The sequence below is a fragment of the Emys orbicularis genome, chromosome 2, assembly GCF_028017835.1.
Source record: "Emys orbicularis isolate rEmyOrb1 chromosome 2, rEmyOrb1.hap1, whole genome shotgun sequence".
NCBI classification, from domain to species: Eukaryota; Metazoa; Chordata; order Testudines; family Emydidae; genus Emys; species Emys orbicularis.
Window position 1 is genome coordinate 42908497 of NC_088684.1, and position 19072 is coordinate 42927568.

At 44.4% G+C, this 19072-nt stretch overlaps 1 protein-coding gene and 1 non-coding gene across 2 annotated transcripts; both read left to right on the top strand.

Annotated features, from left to right (window-relative positions):
• The first annotated feature begins 1008 nt into the window (after window positions 1-1008).
• Window positions 1009-1090, top strand: TRNAS-AGA (transfer RNA serine (anticodon AGA)). The gene has a single exon. It is a non-coding gene; the product is annotated as a tRNA-Ser (tRNA).
• A 210-nt stretch (window positions 1091-1300) lies between these two features.
• On the top strand, window positions 1301-18753 carry CFAP418 (cilia and flagella associated protein 418). Its single transcript, XM_065399525.1, has 6 exons — window positions 1301-1425; window positions 4385-4484; window positions 7494-7564; window positions 8593-8658; window positions 12820-12915; window positions 17287-18753. Exons 1-6 carry the CDS (start codon window positions 1301-1303, stop codon window positions 17444-17446), a joined length of 618 nt encoding a protein of 205 aa, XP_065255597.1. The 3' UTR covers window positions 17447-18753.
• The last annotated feature ends 319 nt before the right edge of the window (window positions 18754-19072 follow it).

A 19072-nucleotide genomic window follows, 5' to 3' on the forward strand; every position in this document is an offset into this window, starting at 1 on the left:
CACGCCGTCCCAGCCTGGAGCCCCCTCCCTCACCCTGAACCCCTCATTTCTGGCCCCACCCTGGAGCCTGCACCCCCAGCCGGAGCTTTCACCACCTCCCGCACCCCAACCCCCTTCCCCATCCCAGTGAAAGTGAGTGAGGGTGGGGGAGAGCGAGCGACAGAGGGAGGGGGGATGGAGTGAGTGGGGGAAGGAGCCTCAAAGAAGGGGCGATTCCTCGGGAAAGGGGTGGGTCTAGGGTGTTGGGATTTGTGGGATTAGAAAGTTGGTAACCCTAGATCCAGCACTGCTGCGCGTCCAAATGTACCTCACTGGGCCCACTTTCCTTGTCCCCACATGCTTTAGCCAATGGCCAGCTCCAGGGAAAGGGAGACCTGCAGTCCTCATACACCATTTCCCCCTCAATGAACTAGCCAGGAGACTGCCAGGCAAGGCCTACAACTGCCACCTCCTAAGGCTGTCTTGGATGGGGGGTGGATTTGGTGGTCCTGTTCCCCTTAGAGAGCATTGGATCCAGTATGACAAGTGCACCTACGGAAAAAAAACCACGTTTGTATGCACAAATGGGGCTTGTGCGTGTAAAAATATGGACATGACAGGTGCAGCTGCAAAAAGAAAAATACCTGTGTAGGTGCAAACAGCTTTGCAGGTGGCAAAAATGTACATTTGATGGGCGCAGCTGCAAAAACAAAACCTCTGTGGGTGCAAGCGGCCTTGTGGGGGTCAAAAATGTGACTAGCTGCGAGGACAGGCTTTTGTGGGTCATGCCCATAGCTAATAATCTGGCAGTCATAGTGCTGAACCTGCAGGAACCACTGATTAACAAATAAATCAATGAAATAAATAACAATTACATTACAGACCATACACAATATAGTTCTTTTAAAGGCCTGTCCCAATGGAGCAAAGTGATCCAAGAACCAGAAGGAGTCCAGCCGTTGCAGAAAGGCGCTGAAGTAGGTGTTGACTATGCTTCTTATCGTGCTGCACCAGCCTCATACACCACAAGTAGTCGTGGCCGAGTGGTTAAGGCGATGGACTAGAAATCCATTGGGGTCTCCCCGCGCAGGTTCGAATCCTGCCGACTACGAGCCGGCGGTAATTTTTGGCGGGGGCCCCTGTAGGTTTCCCTGTTTGTGCGGATGACGCGGCGGCGGTCAGGGGATGTTTTATTAGTTTGCAGGAGAGGAGGGGCGGCAGCCGTGCCCCCGTCGCTCGAAGTCTTTCCGCGGAGGCGCGCCCAGCCCGTGCCCCCCTCCCACCGTGGCGCGCGTGCCCGCGGGCTCTTTGGCAACCGGCGATGGCGGAGGATCTGGACGCGCTGTTGGACGAAGTGGAGACCAAGTTCTGCCGCCTACAGGCGCTGGGGGCGGTCGGGAAGCGAGACCGCGGCGGAGGCGAGGAGGCGGCCGGGGAGAGGGACAGGTTAGCGGCGGGAGTGGGTGCGCCGCGCTCTGGGGTGCCCGGTGCGGCCTCCCGGCCCCGCCGTCCAGGGCTCCGTCCCTGCCTTGGGCGTCGTGTGTGTCCCCTACAGCCTCCCCCGGCCCTGGGCGCCGCGCGTGCCCGCGGCCCCTATGGCCTCCCCGGGGCGCCGCGCGTGCCCGCGCCCCCAGGGCCTCCCCCTCCCCGTGGCACCGCGCGTGCCTGTGTCCCCCTACAGCCTCCCCCGGCCCTAGGCGCCGCGCGTGCCCGCGGCCCTTAGGACCTCCCCCTCCCTGGGGCGCCGCGCGTGCCCGCGCCCCCAGGGCCTCCCCCTCCCCGTGGCACCGCGCGTGCCTGTGTCCCCTACAGCCTCCCCCGGCCCTAGGCGCCGCGCGTGCCCGCGTCCCTTAGGACCTCCCCCTCCCTGGGGCGCCGCGCGTGCCCGCGGCCCCTAGGGCCTTCCCCTTCCCGGGGTGTTAAAAGTCCGGTCAACGTCACAGTGGGGCCCGGGGCTCAGGCAGGCTCCCTGCTTCCCCTGGCTGCGTGCAGCCCCGGAAGTGCCCGTCAGGTCCCTGCAGCCCCTAGGTTCATGGGCAGCCAGGGAAGCTCTGTGCGCAGCCCCCGCCCCAAGAGCCGGCTCCGCAACTCCCATTGGGTGGGAACCGCAACCATTGGGAGATGCCAGGGCGGCGTCTGTGGGCGCATGGGCAGCGTCCAGCGCCTCCCTGGCCATCCATGTACCTAGGGGTCGCAGGGACCTGGCGGCCGCTTCCTGGGAGCTGCAGTAAGTGCTGCCGGGACCCCACACCTCATCCCGTACCCCAACCCTCTGCCCAGCCTGGAGTCCCCTCCAGCAACCCAAACTCCATCCCAGAAGCCTGTATCCCCTCCCGCATCCCTGCCCCAGCCCTGAGCCCCTTCCTGCACCCAAACTCCCTCCTGGAGCCTGCACCCCAAACCCCTCATCCCTAGCCCCACCCCAAAGCCCATACCCCAGCCGGAGCCCTCACCCTCTCCTGCACCCCAACCCTCTGCCCCAACCTGAAGCTGCCTCCTGCACCCCAAATCCCTCATCCCTGGCCCCACCCCAGAGCCTGCACCCCCAACTGGAGCCCTCACCCCCCATGCACCCCAACCTCCTGCCCTAGCCCAGTGGTGTCTCCTGCACCCTGAACCCCTCGTTTCTGCCCCCCCGAGCCCACACTCCCAGCCCAGAGCCCATACCTCCCCTGCACCCCAACCCTCTTCCCCAGAGCAGAAGAGGAAAGAGAAGCTTCAATTTGTCTCTAAAAGTACCAGGACTAAAAATACTCCATTCCATGATTTTGCAAGTACTCTGGTGCCCTCCCTTAATACATAAGTTGGAGTGTGATGCTAACCACTAGTAAAGATAGTGGTATCTTATTTGGAAGTTGAAGTTGAACCAAAAGCTAAGGATGTCACTCAAGGCCAGTGCATTGTGGTAAACAAATGTTATTTGATATACTTTATTGATTATTAATAGTGGACTAGCAAGATACCATACTTGGAAATTAACTAGTTTATAAACTGTACAAAAATCGGTGTCACCTAATTTTGATTAGTAAAATAAACAAACATTCTGTGCAAACATGAATATGAACTACAGCAGTACAATATTTATTAGCAAGATATGTAAAAAGTTCCCTATGCTATTGTTGTAAAATACAGTGACGTATGTATTATCTACATGAAGTATGTAACCTGACTTTTAGTGGTTAAACACTAGCTTATTGTACAGTATGCAGAATGTTGAAATCGCTCATATCATTCCAAAAAAACCCAAGACTGAATGTTACTGAGTCTGTAAATAACTCATTCAGTTTCTTCAGAACAACATAGGCATTTTTAATCTCTCATCTCCACCATCCTTACCTCCCAAATTGTCATTTAAACCAAGGATTGTCAGTTCGTGTTTGTTTCTCAGAGAGAGAGCGAGAGAGAGAGAACCACTGGTGGTAAATGCCAACCTAGAGGCAACCATGGTGGAGATAAGAGATGTAAAAATGCATTAAATCCTTTTCTCTAATTGATCATTTGATCCTTATTTTTCTGTAATTGCTAAACTGTAATGTTGTAATTGATAATTTAAGCCCTTAAATAGAAATATTCACAAATCTAAGCAGATTTTCAGTGGGTTTAATGTTAGATTCTTATTACTGTATTCTATATTTCCTGAAATACAGTACCATAACTACTCTGAACTATTCTTTGCTTTTTCCATCTCAATGTATACTCTTAAGGAACTTTCATATTGTAGGTTTTGTCAACCCATTATAATAATTAGGTTTTAAAGCCATTATTTAGCACTTGTATACGATGCAGGATCAAAGTTTTGTAGTTGTATTTTTTAATTTGTGTTAATTTAGAGCCAAAATCAGACATGATTTAAACAGTCACAGATCCGTGTCTTCAACAGCAAGTTGAACTGGTTTACACAAGGTATGAATTTAGCATTGAATGTTAAGGGATTGTCTCAAATAAATCAATCAATCAATCAATAAATAAAAGCAAGGACATTCAGTGCACACCAAAGCTGTCATTAATGGTTCCATATGTAGCTATATATTATACTATAAACATGTCTGTAAAATCATGCAGTGTTGTGTATCAAAATTTTGAAACACAAATTAAAATTGTGCTTCAGAAATTACTGAATTTTGATTTGTCTGAAAAGAGTCAGGAATCATAAGCAGACAGACTTATGTACTCAACATTGCATTGATAATTTAGTAGTGTGTGCAAATGTTCAAGCTGATCTCTAATTTTCCTCTGCTCTTATGCCACTAACATTTCATGCCTTAGATACTAAAGATATGTTAGAGGGAAAATAGCTGAATGTTTTTTAAATGTTTCTTGAAACTAGGTAGGTATGGTTGAAACGCTTGAAACAAGTTTAACTGCTCATTTTACACAATGATGGATTTTCCTCTACATTTTTCAGATCAGCTAAAATACTAACAAAGGCTGTCATCGATGAAGAGGACATAGATGACATAATTAAAGATATCATTGATGAAAGCAGCTTTTCCAAAAAACCTGTGGTAAGTAGAATTCTGAAAAATGCATAAAGAGGTTCAGTCAGAAAATTTTCAGAAAAGGGAGTTTTGGGGAGGTTTTTGTTTGTTTGTTTTTTAATTGTGAGAGAGTAGGTGAGTGTAGTGAACTTGGGAGCTCAGGATATGTGAACCATGTGGGGGTTCAGAGTCCAAGAACCAGACTCTCTTCCTCAGTAAGTGGTGCAGCATGGACAAGAAATTATGGAAGCTATGGCCCAGATCCAGAAAGGGATTTAGGCATTGTGGTGCCTAACTTTTAGGCATCTAGAAAGTCACAGGATCAACACTGCAATTCACAAAGCCTGAGTTAGGTACCTTGGCTCCCTAAACAATGACTGTGGAGATCACAGAAGCCAGCATGATAGTTGGGGAGCTGGCAATGCTAGCCCATGGGAAATTCTAAGGAGAGGTGTGTGTCCTAAACCATACTGCTGTGGCAGAGACAGGTACCTATCATAGAGCATCAGGGTTGGAAGGGACCTCAGGAGGTCATCTAGTCCAACCCCCTGCTCAAAACAATCCGCAACTCCCCCCCCCCCCATCCCTAAATGGCCCCCCTCAAGGATTGAGCTCACAACCCTGGGTTTAGCAGGCCAATGCGCAAACCATTGAGCTATCCCTCCTATCTCTGTTAGCAAGCCATGATCAGCAACCCACCTCCTGGAGTCAAGTAACTTAGGGTCCTAAGTAGGAATAAATTCCACAGAAAATGATGGGAAGAGGAGAATATGATGTTTATAATTTTTAGCACAGAGGTTAGAGCACTTGCCTGGGATGTGAGAGATCCAGGTTCAATTCCCCCCCTTTGCCAAAGGGGGGAGAAAGGGTTTTAACAGGCATCTCCAACCTGCCACGAAAATGCTCTAACTACTGAGTTATGCGATATTCTGGTGTGGGGCTCCCAGTCTTTCCTGTTGACGCTGTTCCATTATGAATAAGTAGTAAAAGAGACATTGGAGCAGGGGAACTGGACCTTGGTCTCCCACCTCCCAGATGAGTGCCCTAACCACCAGGCTACACAGTCATTTTCTCTCTTTCTTTCTTTAGCAGGAGAGATTGAGGGAGCCCTGACACATTGCCTAGGCCGGGATACCCAGGGTTGTGAGGCACCTAGCTACCACCTGCCTTATCTATGCCTGCCATGGTAATCCCCAACTCCTCCAGCCAGAGGCCACACAAGCACTCCCCTCTAGGCCTTACAGGCCCCACTGTTACTCTACAGGTTAGTGATAGATACAGTCCAACTTTTGAGCCCTCCAGGCGTCTCCCTAGTGTCCAGCCCCTGGTCCACTGGTATTTGCAGTATTCACAGATTCGCTGCTTCCAAAGAAACAGTACTCACCAGCTTACCAGTTCTATCTCATAGCACCTCTCCACTCAACACATAGCCTTTCGATATACTTGATTTCACTACAAATATAAGTTTATTTAACAAAGCACAGATTCAAGTAATAGCAAGTAGTATTGGAAACAAATGTTTACATATAAAATAAAGTTATAATGCATTCTTGAGCCTAGACTTAATTACCAAGATACTCTCATGTCTTGTAGAGTTTGGCTCACCCAAAATCCTTGCAGCGCTTTTTAGCCAGCTTAGCTGTGATACTCCTTTCATGAGACAAGTATGCTGTCAGCTTGGCTCCTGTATGAAGGATTCCTTGTATTCCCCCTCACCCCCCCCCCCCAAGATATATCAGTCCCATCCTTTGTCTTTATTCGTAGACAGGGCACCCCCCTGCTCATTGTTTCATCCTGTGAATTTCCTTTCTTGTAGACTTCACAATCTCTTATTTTGCCTGTGGCTCAGTATGCAAATAGGCCTACATTGTGAGCCATACAATACACAAATGACCAGCCCAGGGTGATAGGTGTCTGCTGCCTCCTGTCTGAAAGGAAAATTTTTGAGGTGTTTCACCTACTAGTGACCATCCTTAACTCCAAGACCTTAACAACATAAATTTTAGAATAGATACATAACTCCTTAAATATTATCCGCACATACTTTTTGCAGTGATGACAGTGAGCAGTGGGCTACTGGCTCTTGGTAGAGACCTCACATGCCACCCTTTGGTGAACTGTTATGCTTATATCCAACCCAGAGGATCCCTGTAGAACCCTATGCACCCCCCGTGCCTTCTGCCATTTGGCACCAAGAAGTCCTTGGGTCACAAGGCCAGTATCCGAATATCCCATAACTCAGTGAATAAACTCTATATGAGCTGCTATCAGGGAAAACTTCAGAAATTCCAATTAAATGGTCTTGTACTTTCCAATTTCTTTTTCTGTCATTACTTGTCTAAATAGAAGCTCTCTCTTCTTCAGTTTACCTCCTTTCGCCATTTTATTAACTGATGTTGCAGTCTGGTGTGTTAGTGTTTCGTGGAAGCATAGTCTGATGGTTAGCGCACAGAACTGGGAATCAGAGTTAAATTCCTAGCTAAGCTATGCATTTACTGTATGACTTTGGGCAAGTCACGTAGGCTTCAATTTTTAAGTGCCTACTAATTTTCAGTGCCACACTTGAGACATCTAGGATGTGCTTAAAAAAAGGGGGGCGGGGGGAGGGCTGAGCTTGGATAGATTTGAAAGATGTACATTTTGAGTTTATTTGATTACTATCCTGGGCCAGATCATTATTCCCTCCTGCCCCACAACACCCAAATAGATTTGTATGGAGAGGGGCGGAATCTGCTGCCTCCATTGCATGGGCTTTTCACAGAGCCCTCTGCAGAGTGGGGGAATCTGCATTTGGGGAGGAAATTGGATGAGTATAGGTGTTTTATGAGCCTGGTTCCCTATCCACCAATGGGGGTATCTGCTAAAATTGTGATGCTTTTTGAGAAGAGCCAAATCACGGTGATGGGCAACTTGCAGTTTTTCTATCCTCATTCCAGCTTCCATCAGAGAGGTTTCTGGCCCTTGCTTCTTAAGCAAAACTGAATAGCTGTGTATGTTGCTGTAATGCTGCCTGGTTCTCTCTCTGTTTTGAAATAGAAACTGAAATCTAAATCTGCAAGTCCCACATCTGAAAGAAATAGGGCTTCCATTCAGGCTCATGGTAAAAGGTACGTGAAGAATGCTGAACTGAATACACTAGTGTGCAAATTCTATAATCAGTCTAGTAATGTATACTATTTAAACTATGATGACTCTGAATTACAAAGGAACTAAGTATTTAGGGGAGCTTTCATAGGAGAAAGGACAAATAATTCAGCATTTTGACAGTTTTCTGACTCCAAAGAGCAAAGTAAGTTTTTCATTCATTTAATAGATTCCAAGGCCAGAAGAGACCATTGTGATCATCTAATCTGACCTCCTGTATAACACGGGCCATAGAACCTCCCCCAACATGATTCCTTCTGAATGTTTAAAAAAATCCAATCTTGATTTTAAAATTGCCCCGATGGAGAAACCATCACAATCTTGGTAAATTGTTCCAATGGTTAATTACCATTAAAAACTTACACCTTGTTTCCATTCTGAATTTGTCTAGCTTCAGCTTCCAGCCATTGGATCTTGTTATACCTTTGTCTGCTAGATTGAAGAGCTCATTATTAAATATCTGTTCCCCGTGTAGGTACTTGTATCCTGTGATCAAATCTCCCCTTAGGCTTCTCTTTGTTAAGATAAACAGATTGAGCTCCTTGAGTCTATCCATATAAGGCATGTTGTCTAATGCTAAATTAAAGTACTAAAGATTACTCCAGTTGTAAATAATGTTCTGCCACATGAAAAAGCATTAACAGTTCAAAATTAATGTTCTGTTTTACTTTTCTGTGTTTATTTTAAGTCCCTATACTATTTGGTGAACATGCTGCACATAGTAGAGTGTTTCTGTGACTCTTGCTTATGAACATGTTGAAAAACTTTTAACTCCTTATATGCTCCAGGATGTTCAGCATAAGTCCAATAAAGTAACACTTATTTTACAAATACTGTGCCTTGCCATTCTAATGAAAGTAATGGACTTGCTGAAAAGGTACATGTGCTCATTGGAGCAGGACACACTAGGTCAAATCAGTGTAGGTTATTATTATGCTACTTTTCCCAAATGACTAACTAATTTTACTATTTCTCTGTTGAATTCATGTAGCTGTTGTCCAGTGTATCTTGGTGGAAGCTCTACACCACGTGGTGTAGGAACAAATATTTCACAGAGGTAGGAAATCTGAAAGATATTGTAATAATGCAAATGGGCAGTCTTATGTACAGTTTCTGTTGAGAGTTTAAATAAGTGGGTTAAACTTGCCTTACCTAAACATGCAAGAGATTTTGATAACTTGAGTTACATGTGGTTTATTTCATGAGTGTGTTTTAGAGACCTCTTGAGAGCTTATCTGCTCAGTATTGACACTAAAGATTCTATGGCCCTTTTTATAAAAGTAGGGTGTCCTGGCTCTTATGATTTCACCATTTCATTAGTTCTGCAGTCATAGTTATCCAGCCTAGGCCGGACTTGGATTTTTAATTAAAAAAAAAAATCAATTAAAGTTTCATGGCCATCTTTAGACATTTTAAGGAAGGAAAAAGCATGCAAGGCAACCTTTTTCCTTTGCAGGTAACATTTAAAAAAATAAAATAACCCATCAACTTACAGCAAGTCACAAAAAATTTCAGCCTAAAGGGAATTTTCTTCTAAATCATGTTTTTAAAGTGCTTATAACAAACAGCATCTTCACAACCAGAATTATGGGCCAGATCTTGACTCCTATGCTAAGGATTTGCACAGGGATTTTATGTGGGAGACTGAGGCCTTGGCTACACTTGAGAGTTACAGCGCAATAAAGCCTCCCCCAGCGCTGTAACTCACTCCCCGTCCACACTGGCAAGGCACTTACAGCGCTGTATCTCCGTGGCTACAGCGCTGCGGGTACTCCACCTCCCCGAGAGGATTAACAGCTGGTGCGGAGTGGCTGAGACGCTGGTGCTCCAGTGTAAATGGGGAGTAACCTTATTACGCAGTGATTGACCTCCGGAAACTCCCCATAATCCTTTTAAGTGAAGGTTCCTCTCTTTGTTTTGTTGTGAACTCCAGCGCTCCAGGAGCTGCTTATCAAAAAAACAAACACAGCTACTGTTTGCTGTGAATGAGTAGAGGCAGGCAGGGGGGCTCCCTTTGGAACGCCCACAGCTAATGTTTGCTTGAAGAGAGAGGCGTTGCTTGGGGCGGGGGGTCCATTTCGAGCGGCTGCTTATCTGGTCTTTGAGGAAAAAAAACAAACAGCTGCTGTTTGCTTTCAGTGAGTGAGAGAGGGTGGAGAGGGAGGGGGGTCGGAACTTGCAAGGCAGGGTGCTGACACAGTGTCGGCACTCCAAAAATCCACTCTCTCTCTCCCCCCACACTTCCTGTTACACTCCACCCCACCCCACCCCTTTTGAAAAGCACATTGCGGCCACTTGAACGCTGGGATAGCTGCCCATAATGCACCGCTCCCAATGCCGCTGCAAATGTGGCCACGACAGTGCGCTGTCAATTGTCAGGGTGGACAGACTGCAGCGCTTTCCCTACTCAGCTGTATGAAGACTGGTTTAACTCACAGCGCTGTACAGCTGCAAGTGTAGCCAAGGCCTCCATCTTTCCCTGTAAAGCCTCTTTGGTGCACACTAGCTTCAGTTGTGTATGTGACCTTTACACCCCTTACCTCAAAAGGCAGTTTTGTTTAGTGGACCTACTTAGTTGTGGCTACACAAGCCATGCAACCACTCAAACTTGCTTAGAAAGAGGAATTGTGGAGTATTGCTCCTTAGGCCTTGGCTACACTCGGGAATTCACAGCGCTGCTGCTGAAAAGGCTATCTTCAGATTAGTTGGCAAATGTAAAACCGCTTTGCTAACTACACCTCTACCCCGATACAACACGACCCGATATAACACAAATTCAGATATAATGCAGTAAAGCAGCGCTCCGAAGGGGCGGGGCTGCGCACTCCAGTGGATCAAAGCAAGTTTGTTATAACGCGGTTTCACCTATAACACGGTAAGATTTTTTGGCTCCTGAGGACAGCGTTATATCGAGGTAGAGGTGTACTCAGTTTCTTAATGTGTTTTTTGTTATTTAAAATAGAGCACTATGTTAACAAACTCCTTTATATTAAGTCCTGATCCTGCAGTTCTTACATGAATAGTCCTAAAAGCCCCAACTTGGTAAGGTACTTAAACACATGTGGACCTTTAAGCACAGGAGTAGTCCCACTGGAAGTTACACATATAGGCCATCCTGTTGAGGCCAGTAGAACTGCTCATACAAGTGAGGGTTTGCAGGATCAGGCTGGTAGTGGAAACAGTATATGGTATAAAAATATAGAGAGAAAGCCTTAGAACTTGCAGATGAAAGATCCAACTGTAAGGACATTCATTCACGATGAAACATAGGAATCTTACAAGGGCTTAGGTTACTGGTGAGTACATCAGTGGGGAGTGAAGGGAAATAAAACTGAAGACCAAATAGAAAACCACTGGCATATGACCTTTTAATATATGGATTTCTCTTCAAAAAGCTACAATTATTATTTTTTGTCTTGTAAATGTTATAGTTAGAACTGACAGCACTGCCTGGAGTTAGGGTTGCCTAAAACTTTCCATTATAAGACCCTGTTTTTGGTTGTGAAGCTAACTGTTTAGACTGAAGTTTTCCATGCTGAATGTCTGCCTCAGGCTGATTTTTTTTGTTTGTTTGTTTGTTTTGTTTTTACGTTTAGAAAAATTAGTTTAACCATTTCTGAGAACAAGGGAAAATAACTTTTCTTAATATTTGGCAGAACAAGTTCACCATTTTGTTGAGCTCTAATGCCTCCATAATTCAGAGCAGGGTCTCGAAATGTTTCTGGGGGTGGGGAATGGTCCCTGTGGGGTCAGAAAGGTACCTTTGCTGCCCCTGTAAACATGCACCCAAATCTGCCAGGCACCACAACTGAGATCAGGGAGCCTCTCTCCTGTGCTCTTATTGCTCCCCTGCTGGTGCCCAGGCAGTGTGGAAGAGGAGTCAGCCTGTTTCGAGTGCTGAGGAATGAGAAGCAGAGGGAAGAGCCGGGGATAAGAAATGGGGGAATGGGGACCCTGCTCCAGGGAGGGGAACAGGGGCAGATGGAGATAGAAATAGCACCCCTGGGAGAGGAAGACATGGTTGGGGACTGGGATAGAAGAGTCTCCTCCAGAACCTGGAGCAGAACCCAGGAGTCTGAATTCCCTACAGACCTCTGCTGTTAGCCAACATGTGAGAAGCCTGCTGACAAAGTATGTGTCTCATCCTCCTCTTGTGGCTGTCCTGCAGATAACCACCTAAAACTATTACTATCACCAGTTAGTTATTCTGTTAGCTCAAGTGAGAGTGCTCTGTGCTGTGTGTCTAAAGATTCCAACCGTGGAGGTCAGTATGGGTGGAATTTGTTTGTTCAGCTTGCTTTAAAAAACCCAGTAAATTACATGCAAAAAACTATGTTAGGAGAATGTTATGGTTGTCAAGTCAAGCATTTATTTCTTTCTATTCCCATTCAGTGTATGGTCCCATACCTTATTTACTGTGTACCATCCAAATCTGCACTGAATACAGAATTATTAATTCCTTTACAGACTTTTTTAGACACTTAGCACCATTGCATCTGAATGCTTCACAAACATCAATCTTTACAACACCCTTGTGAGGGGAGGTGGTGGTATTCTCATTTTTACAGATGGGGAACTGAGACACAGAGCGATTAAGACCAACATTATCAGAAGTGTCTACCAATTGTAAGTGCCCAACTTGAGACACCTAGGGTCTGATTTTTCAGAGACATTAGAATTGCATGGCACTTTGTATGTTTAAAGCACAGCTCCCATTTACATCAGTTGTAGCTCTGAGTGCTCAGCACTTCTGCAGATTAGGCACCCAGAAAATGAGGAACTCACAGTAGCCACCTGTGCAATTTTTGATTTAAGGGATATACTCAGCATCACAGAGGAACTCTCTGGCAAAGGCGGGCATAGAATCCAGGGAAGCGTTTTGCTTCCTTAGCCATGAGACCATCCCTTCTCTTCCTACAATCCCGTGCCTCATTCACTACGCATCTTCCACCTTCACCCTCCAAATGAGGCAGGAGTTGAGACAATAGCCTACATAAACTATATTAACCTAGTTAGTTCCCAGCGCACCATCCAGCTGGTGCACTGAATGTGGCAGTGGAAAGTATGGTATGGGCTCATGTAATTAAAGCATGTAGAATGCCTATGCATGAGAGGGCACCTTAGTTCTGGCATTTTGTAACTTTTGAGCACTTGATTTTGAAATCTTAATGTATCTTTGTAATAAATCACTGATATTTGATTATTTTACTTTGAACAGAACATGTGATCAGCTACGTTGTACTGCCTGTGACTTCCATGTGTCTCATTACAATGACTACCAATGGGATAAGTCATGTGATTATCTCTTTTTCAGGTATGCCTCAGGTAGACTTGAAATTAGTATTTGAGGGGTAATATGCTTATCAAAAATGTACATTTTAATAGATAAAGAGCCATATTTATTGCTGGCATAATCAGGTGCTGTTCCTTGTAAATAGTGTCACTTTCACTAGTGATGAATTTGGCCTCTTGTGTTCTACTGCAGTATGTCTCATTTATGAATAAAGTAAAAGTATGACTGTCCTTATGTATATTTGCCACCATGTTTTGGGTGACATAGACTTATTGCTTCTGTCAGTTTTTTTTTCTCTCCACTGTTAAGTACTGTGCTCATGCTATGTATATAAGCTGTTCAGTGAGACTTAAGCAGTTTAAAAGCCTTTGTTTTAAAAATGCAGAAGCTTGACTAAATGCAAGGCTTTCCATGGGAAAAAACCTTGCACCAATCACTTTCAAAATATTTTTTTTGTTGTTGTTAAATTGTGGTATTTCTCCCTCTCCCCCACCACAATGGGGATTTGAAGTCCCTGAATTTATCCTTTAGCCACTTTGACTTCTAATTTCTCTAAAACCTTTCCTAGGTTGGATTGTAATTACAAATAAGAGGTTTATTCCTGATTTATACAGGGAATTTAAATACAGTGCATTCCATTTATTTTGATAAAATCTGTTTTGATCAAAAGTTTGTTCTCTTAAAATACATTGATCGGGTTAATTGGATGTTCAGATTGTTTGTGTGAACACCAGGGGGTGTATTGTAGCTTGTAAAGAACACTAACACCTTATAATAATAACACATTAGTAAGTCATCTTGTTATTAATAGTCTCTTCCTTGTTCTCTCTCTGATCCTAAGAATTGACAGAGAGACCCTTGTTTTTTTTATTAATACAAATTATTAAAAATACTCTGCACTGATAAGTTTTTGATATGACTCTTTGGTAACTAGAGAGTTTCATGAACTAAAGGGCAGAATGTATATTATTTAAAGTACAAGTTATTCTGTTCCTGAGATTTTAAATGAATAAAATAAAGAATCTAATCAAGTGAAAGGCATTGTTATCAACTATTTCTAATTTGATTAAAATGTGTAATCCTCAACATGATGTTCAGCAATTTAGGCTAACCTGGAATTAACAAAGCAAATTAGGGGATTAAAAGTGAGAATGAACCAGTTACGTACCAAGTGGAATAGACAGAGGACAGATATACTTAGGGCATGTCTACACTACAGACTTAAGTTGACATATGTCAGGTTGACTTACAGTCACCACAGTAATTACTGCAGAGGCTGATGTCCACACTACCCTCCTTCTGTTGGTGGTGTGCCTCCTCACTAGGAGAGCTTCCACCAACGGAAGAGGGATAGTGTGGGAGGCTGAAAGCCAGGACTCTCAGCTCCCTACTGGGAACCAGCTCCCCCACCCCACCCCTAAGCTTCTTGGCTCCCCACTCCTGGCTGGGAGCAAGGGACAGCCTCCTGGGCTTCTCGGCCTCCCCATAGCAGGGAACGAGGAGCCTCCAGGCAGCATCCCCGCTGGGAGTGGGGGGCAGCCGCCTGGGCTTCTCACTTCCCTACTCCTGGCTGGGAGCAGGGGGCAGCTGCCTGGGCTTCTCGGCTCCCTGAGTAGGGGGCCTCTGGGCAGCAGCCTGGCTGGGAGCTGGGGGCTGCCAGGCTCTAGCTACCTGGCTTTCTTGTCAATTTCACAAAACTGAAATTGACAAGAGAGCCAACAGCCCATATAAGAAAGGCCGTGTCTGACACTGCGTCACCCTGACTACACCGCCATAAGCTACACCTCTCATGGAGGTGGAGTGATGATGTCAGTGTAGCAGGGCACTTACATTGGTGGGACAAGGCTGTAGTGTGTACACTGACATCATTAGGTCGACGTAAGCTGCCTCACATTGACCTAACTATGTAGCATAGACCAGGTCTCAGATATTTGATTACATTCACTTGCAAACACAACCAGCTGTCCAATTTTTTGAATATTAATATTAGACATGCCTGGTCTGTTAAACAACATGTCATAGATCTTGTAATAATGCTTACTCTGTAACATCACTCTGTTAAACAGAGAGCTCTGATGACAATAATCCTATGTAATGTCTCTTTAAACAAAAGCTCACTCTTGTAGTGATTGTTTTGTTTCTCATATTTACATGGCATGGATTTGTAAACCTGTTAATCCTTCCTAAATAAATAGTGTAAAATTGAGATGTAAAGGATGGGCAAGCAAGTGAGTAAATAAGCATCTACCCCACTGTTTTTAGTTCTCAAATTTCTATCTAAACACTTTTATTCTGCTCATCAGTGCAGTATTTGAACATCTATAAGGGCAGCAGATGAAGGATTAATGGAAAGAGCAGGCTAAATGTCAGTCATGGTTAAAACATTAAGTTTACACTTGCTTTTTGAAATAGTTATTTCAAAATATACTGGTCCTTTGGCCTCTTCATTTGCATTGCTGGATGCTAGCGTAGAAGTAACTTGTGACTTGATGTTCTCCCTATTGTCTATCCGTCTGTATTATGAGATGTGATCCCTTTTGCCTTCTACCTTACTCCTCCATCCCTATCCCTTTCACCACAGACCCCATAGTGATTAACTTGCATATGCTATTTCCTGACAGCAGAATGTCACTGTGCATATGGATTCATTTATGATACAAGTGAACCAGTTTAAGATACTTAGAATAGGATAGCTGATACTGTATGAATCTAAACTAAATGGATACTTATAACACACTTCAGATTCACTCTCTAGACCAGATTGACCCCTCCCTAGGTTATTCCCAAGTAGGGGAGCTAATACTACATTAGTCTACTTGGTATTTCTTTCCGATTGATATTTTGGAGGATGGAGTTCCCTCTGCAGAACCAGCAGAGAACTAAGCCTAAAAAAACTTCAGGTTTCAATACACCTGCAAACAATAGTGACAGTACACTGAGACCTTTACTCAGGAAAGCATTCTATTCAAGACAGCACTTCAGCACATGCTTGAATCCCATTAAAGGTAATGAGACTTAAGTGCACACTTAATGTCTAGCATGTGTTTAAGTGTTTTTCTGAATCAAGGCCCAAGGCTTGTTTCATGACCTACTATCTGGCCTGAGTGCAGGAATGGCTGTTATTGCACTGTACTCTCCCTGTGGTTGCTGATCCATAATCTCCTGTCTCCCTGGGGGTTGTATACTGCAGAGGAGGAAGAGCAAGCGAGATGCTCTGTCCCAGTCAGGATTATACATCATTCGTGTTTCTTGCAGATATTTTTTTTGGGGGGAGGGAGGGAGGGAGGGAACCAGTGCTGCAGAGAGTGGCTGTCTCCCTTCCCCTAACCTCACCCTCGCTCCCTCCCCACCACAGACCTCAGTGTGCATAAACCACCCACGGAAGGGATCGACTTAACCACAGTACAAAATGTTCCTTTTCTTCCAACTGATGTCACTAAAAACAATGTAATAGGAGGGGTTTGACCCAATAGTTTGCCTTCTTGAATTTTTATATGCTAGAACGTTGTGTTGCTCTAGTAACAAAAAAGTTAGCGTGACCTGTATAAACTTCAGAGCAGCCCATGGCTGATTTAGCCTATAACTCATTATTAAATCAGAGATGCTATTGCATTATAACATCAATACTTACCATGAAGGTGATTTTAAAATTGCATATAAAAAGGAGACTGGCCTGTTAAATAACTTCATTCAGCATTGCGTGGGGACTTTATAGTTACTGTAGTCAAAGCTCCTACAATGACAGTCCATTAACTGACAGGGAACTGTTTCTGAGGGCAGCAGTGCTGCATTTACTGGGGGGGCCTGTGTGCTTCTGGTCCTCCTTCAGGTAAGGAAGAGGATTTTCAGCAGCTGCTCTGGCACCACAACCACTACACATGTTCTTAAATTGTATGTGATTTCTCACTTCAGATCTCATGATAGAAGAAGGAGGCGAGGAGAGGGAAAAACAGTCTTGAGAGCTTGTGGGTTGGAAGAAGATAAGTAGATGTAGGCAACAGAACCAGGAGCCCGTTGAGTAGCTGGAGAGGAGTAACACTGCTGTTCTCATTGGCAGTTTCCTGCATGCATATAGACTGCCATAGAAGCAAGAGCTGTCCAGCAATCTCATTAAAGTGTAATGCACCTAGGATGCTAAAAATGTGCGTAAAAAAACCCCAGATGTAATAAGGTGTCTTTATAAAGCTAGTCTGTTAGAGTGGTTTCAGCAGAATTGGTTTCAGCAGAATGCATGGGCTAAGATCTTTTCTCAACTTCACACACAACTCCCGCTAAAGTCAGTCCCGGTGTACGCACATCCAATGTCAGAATTTGGCCCCATAGTGCTAAGTGCTTATTTTATAGAAAAAAACTAACTCACATGATACTAAAGTGAACTTATTTGATTGACAGGAATAACATGCCTGAACTCAGTAAATTAAGAGCAAAGATGATAAAGAAGAAGGGATCACGGGCTTATGCTTGTCAGTGCAGTTGGAGATCCATTGATGAACTAACTGACCTCCGAACAGACCGGCAGCTTCGTTGGGTCTGTGGTAAACATGTAGAATGAAGTCTTCTCACATGTTTGGTATGCGTTCCTGTGTGAAAACAGACTTTCAAGTCAAACTGACTTCCTTTTAGCATGCATTTCCCACTCCATTTTCTGAGAACAGAAAGGAACCTGAACATGTTATCTAGAGCTAGATAGTGACACTGAATTCAAAACTGAACATTTTTTCTCTCACTGTAATTGTCTCATGAATTAAGGGAATTCATAGAGGAAACAGTCAGTTTGGAGGCCTTCTGTTCCCTAGAGTGCCAGCTACAGGTGACATTAGAAGTGTCAATGATAAGTGGGCTTGAAGAGCCCCTCCCCTAGTGCCAATGGAGGGAGAAGAAGCCAATGAAACCAAATGGGGCACAGAAAAAGGGAAGAGCAAGAACCCCTAGGCACAGCCCCCTGAGCCAGCAGAAGTCTGTACAAGATCTTTGACTCCATGGAGTTGGGGAGCAGCCATGCCCTATGGCACTCTTTCAGAAATGGGTGGATATCCGCATGGGAATTAATGCTCCTCCTCCCACTCTGCCTGTAGCCTTATGCAGGGGTGGCAAGGTTTGCAGCCCACAGAATGAGTAGTAGTACAGATCCAAATGGATGAGAACAAGACCAGCTGTCACCCCACAGGGCTTCACTTTCCTTTACCCTCAAATCCCCAAGAGCTGCAGATTTTGGAGACGCCAATCCAAGCTCCTTAGTACTCACTACTCTTTGGTTTCCTCAAAGCCCTTTGTCCAGAGTAAGACATTCCGTGGAGACTCAGAGGTTTACCACTTAGTTTCTTGGCCTGGTCTCTCCTTGCTCTTTTGGTTTCACTGCAGGGAGGGGACAGTATGGCCCTGAATTATTTAACAATATTCAATAAGATAAATTGGGGAAATATTAGCTCTGCAACAGTTAACAAAGATGCTCACATTTAAGAGTGCAACAAGATATATCCCAACTGTCCTCGTGTTTGGGTTTTTCAGTTAAAAGCTTCATGTCAGAAATATTCCACCCCCCAAAAGTGTGATTTGCCCATTGCATTCCCCCTTAAAACAGGTCCCAGTATCATGTTAGTTGATGAGATGTTTTGATTTAATATTAATGTCATAGCAGCTAATAAGCCCTTGTTTTCTTCACTACCTGCATATTTAAAATATGCACAAGTATTATGTATGGCTTGTTTTGTTTCAGCACTGGAAATTATATTGAAAAATGGACTATAGTTCAATTTCGGCAAAGGGGATGGGATCATTTCATACAGTGATGTAAAAGAAAATGGAATGAAAACACTGTACTGAAACTATTTTTACTATTCAATAAAATAGTATTCTGAGGATTAATTCAGAGTTACTTGATGTATGCAATTCCACGTATACAAAGTGGTAACTGGTTTTTAAACACCTGTCATACTTTAATTACATCAGGAGAAATATGAGGAGCATTCTGCAATAAGCAGATGAATGAAGTAACTCAAAAAGATTGGAAATTACTGTCATTAATTTCTTGGGAGGGTTGTAATTAAGAAATCCTCTTAACCAATCTTATAATAATTGTCATGAACTTAAAGTTCTGGATAGGTGGTTCTAATAAATGTAAATATTCCCTTATTAGCAAGGAGAATTTTCTTGGCTCTTCTGATGATGCTGTATAGTC